Source organism: Priapulus caudatus, unplaced genomic scaffold, assembly GCF_000485595.1.
Source record: "Priapulus caudatus unplaced genomic scaffold, Priapulus_caudatus-5.0.1 Scaffold10987, whole genome shotgun sequence".
NCBI lineage: Eukaryota > Metazoa > Priapulida > Priapulimorpha > Priapulimorphida > Priapulidae > Priapulus > Priapulus caudatus.
Genome location: NW_014588048.1, coordinates 1 through 2,156, shown reverse-complemented (window position 1 = coordinate 2,156; position 2,156 = coordinate 1). Strand labels below are relative to the sequence as shown.

The 2,156-nt window shown below is 47.2% G+C and overlaps 1 protein-coding gene across 1 annotated transcript; it reads right to left on the bottom strand.

Moving 5' to 3' along the window:
• Positions 1 to 230: 230 nt before the first annotated feature.
• On the bottom strand, positions 231 to 2,066 carry LOC106820329. The gene is made up of 3 exons (XM_014824854.1): positions 1,970 to 2,066; positions 1,540 to 1,680; positions 231 to 380 (listed from the first exon to the last, which is right to left on the bottom strand). Exons 1-3 carry the CDS (start codon positions 2,064 to 2,066, stop codon positions 265 to 267), a joined length of 354 nt encoding a protein of 117 aa, XP_014680340.1. The 3' UTR covers positions 231 to 264.
• Between the last annotated feature and the right edge of the window lie 90 nt (positions 2,067 to 2,156).

Below are 2,156 nucleotides of genomic sequence, written 5' to 3'. Positions count from 1 at the left end.
CCCGCGCCTTCCCTCCCCAATCCCTACCCTCCCCCTCCTCCTTCCTGCCCCAACACCTCCTCCCGCTCCTCCTCCTCCCCAACACCTTCCTCCTCCCCTCCCCCTTCGCTCTCCAACACCCTCCCTTTCCTCCCGCTTCTCCCTGCCTCACCTCCTGCCCCTCCTCTCGCCCGCTCACCCTCTACTCACCTCTAGCGAGCATCGCTTGTGAAACACCAAAGCCATCCTCGGCGCAGACGCTGAGAACGTGCGAACTGCGTGAACTTAGGTCTCTCGCATGCGACACGGATGTTCTCGCCTTCGCGAAGATCTGTGATCTCCTTCAGTCGAGTACGTGGATGCCGACAGCCATCGCTGGGACAGACGCGCCGAGCCGGGAACTATGGCAACGGACGTAAACAACGTGAGATGTTTCGCACCTATGTTTTTCTTCTCACTGACTCGACAATTCTCATTCTCTATTATAAAAGGATGTGCAATGGTGAAATTGGTGATTTAAGTTGTAAGATATGCGGATAAGTAGCATATTATAATTATGCATAAGAGCATAATATAATGAACCAAATAAGTTAACACTATGGGGTCACGAGAACATGGTTGCAATCTGAAGGTCAAGGTGAATAGATGCAATAAGAATAAAAAAAGATATAAAAAAAAACGATTATTAAATTCACACACGTTAACTAGTCAATCATTGCAATCGAAACAAATTTCGAAGTATAAATTAAAATCAATGGCCCATCAAAGCATCAAGCTCAAACCGCACCGGATGGCCCAATGAGTAAGTGCTCGCCTCGCATCGAATCGGGCTTGCTTAACATGCCGGCCGGTCATTTACCAAAGACTTGAAAAATGGTACACTACGCGTCTATCTGCTGTAGCACTCAGAAAAAGAGATAGAGTGTGGAAAAACTTCCCATCATTGTGTTGATGATATTAAATGATTACTTCACCGTAAATAGTAAAAAAATAAAAAGATAAATTTCCACTTTCACAAAATCATAATAAATTTGCTTCACATTTATGTTAATATTGCTGCATATACTTGCTATCTTTAAAATGTTGATGGAATTCATAACACTCCGTGACCCATACATAGCCCATAGCAAGCAATAATGTTGAAAACATTAATTCAAAATCTTCCCAGTTTTTTGAATTTTTAACATATTGAGAAACCCAATCTATCAGTAAGAATTACGATTTGTTTATTCCCATTAGTCTTAACACTTTTAATAAAAAAAATTAAAATTAAAAAAAAAATATTTTACCATAGAAAATCGTATGACCGTAGTACCCTTTAAAGGCCATACATCGAAAACTTGCTTTCAAATAAACATTTGGAAATATTGTCCGAAGCTGACAGTAGAGGTCTGCTGATGAAGACCTAATCAAAGACGAAATCTGACTGTGAATCTGTGAATAAGCATCCCAGTTTCAAGATGGCGTCTGAGACTCATGAAACGGATAATATAACGACAACGCTCCTGCGTAACAACAACGACGATAGGACGACGGCGAATCGTCGCTGGGATTGCTCACCAGGGGGCAGCGACGTGGTGAGGATCTCGCACGACATCGGGCGGTCCGCGGCGGCGGCAGCGGCAGAGGTCGCGCGCTTGACCTTGCCGGACTTGATGTCCTTGAGCTGCCTGACCGCAAGCATGAGCTTCTTCTCGTGACCTGCGAGAAACAAGCGAACGTGGTTTACGTGCGATCGCAGTGCCACCTGTACACGAGCGGAACAAGCAAACACCCCTAAAGTGGATAGACACGTATGTGTGGCAGGTTATCAAGAAACTCAGCTGAATTCTCGTCAAACTACTACATTATACAAATTATGACAGTACATATATATCTTATATATATGCATACCATCCCCACAACTCTGCCACGCCCTGCCACCCTCCCCCCCCGCCACCCACCCCTCTGCCACGCCCCACCACCCTCCCCCACCCCCACCACCACCCACCCCTCTGCCATGACCTCTCCACTTCCTCGTCCCTGCCACGCCAGCTCCACCCTCCCCCTTCCCGCCTCTGCCACGCCACCACCCACACCTCTGCCATGCCTCTCCTCACTCCTCCTACCCCGCCACCACCCATCCCCTACCATGTCCCCTCCCCTTCCCCGTGCTACCTCCATCCCTTGCAATGCCA

Excerpts from the sequence above, each read along its gene's own strand:
- LOC106820329 (XM_014824854.1), bottom strand. The coding sequence starts at position 2,066 with ATGGCAGAGGTGTGGGTGGTGGCGTGGCAGAGGCGGGAAGGGGGAGGG. Across the intron at positions 1,681-1,969 it reads GGAGAGGTCATGGCAGAGGG|GTCACGAGAAGAAGCTCATG; the intron begins GTGGGTGGTGGT and ends TGTTTCTCGCAG. Across the intron at positions 381-1,539 it reads CACCACGTCGCTGCCCCCTG|TTCCCGGCTCGGCGCGTCTG; the intron begins GTGAGCAATCCC and ends CCGTTGCCATAG.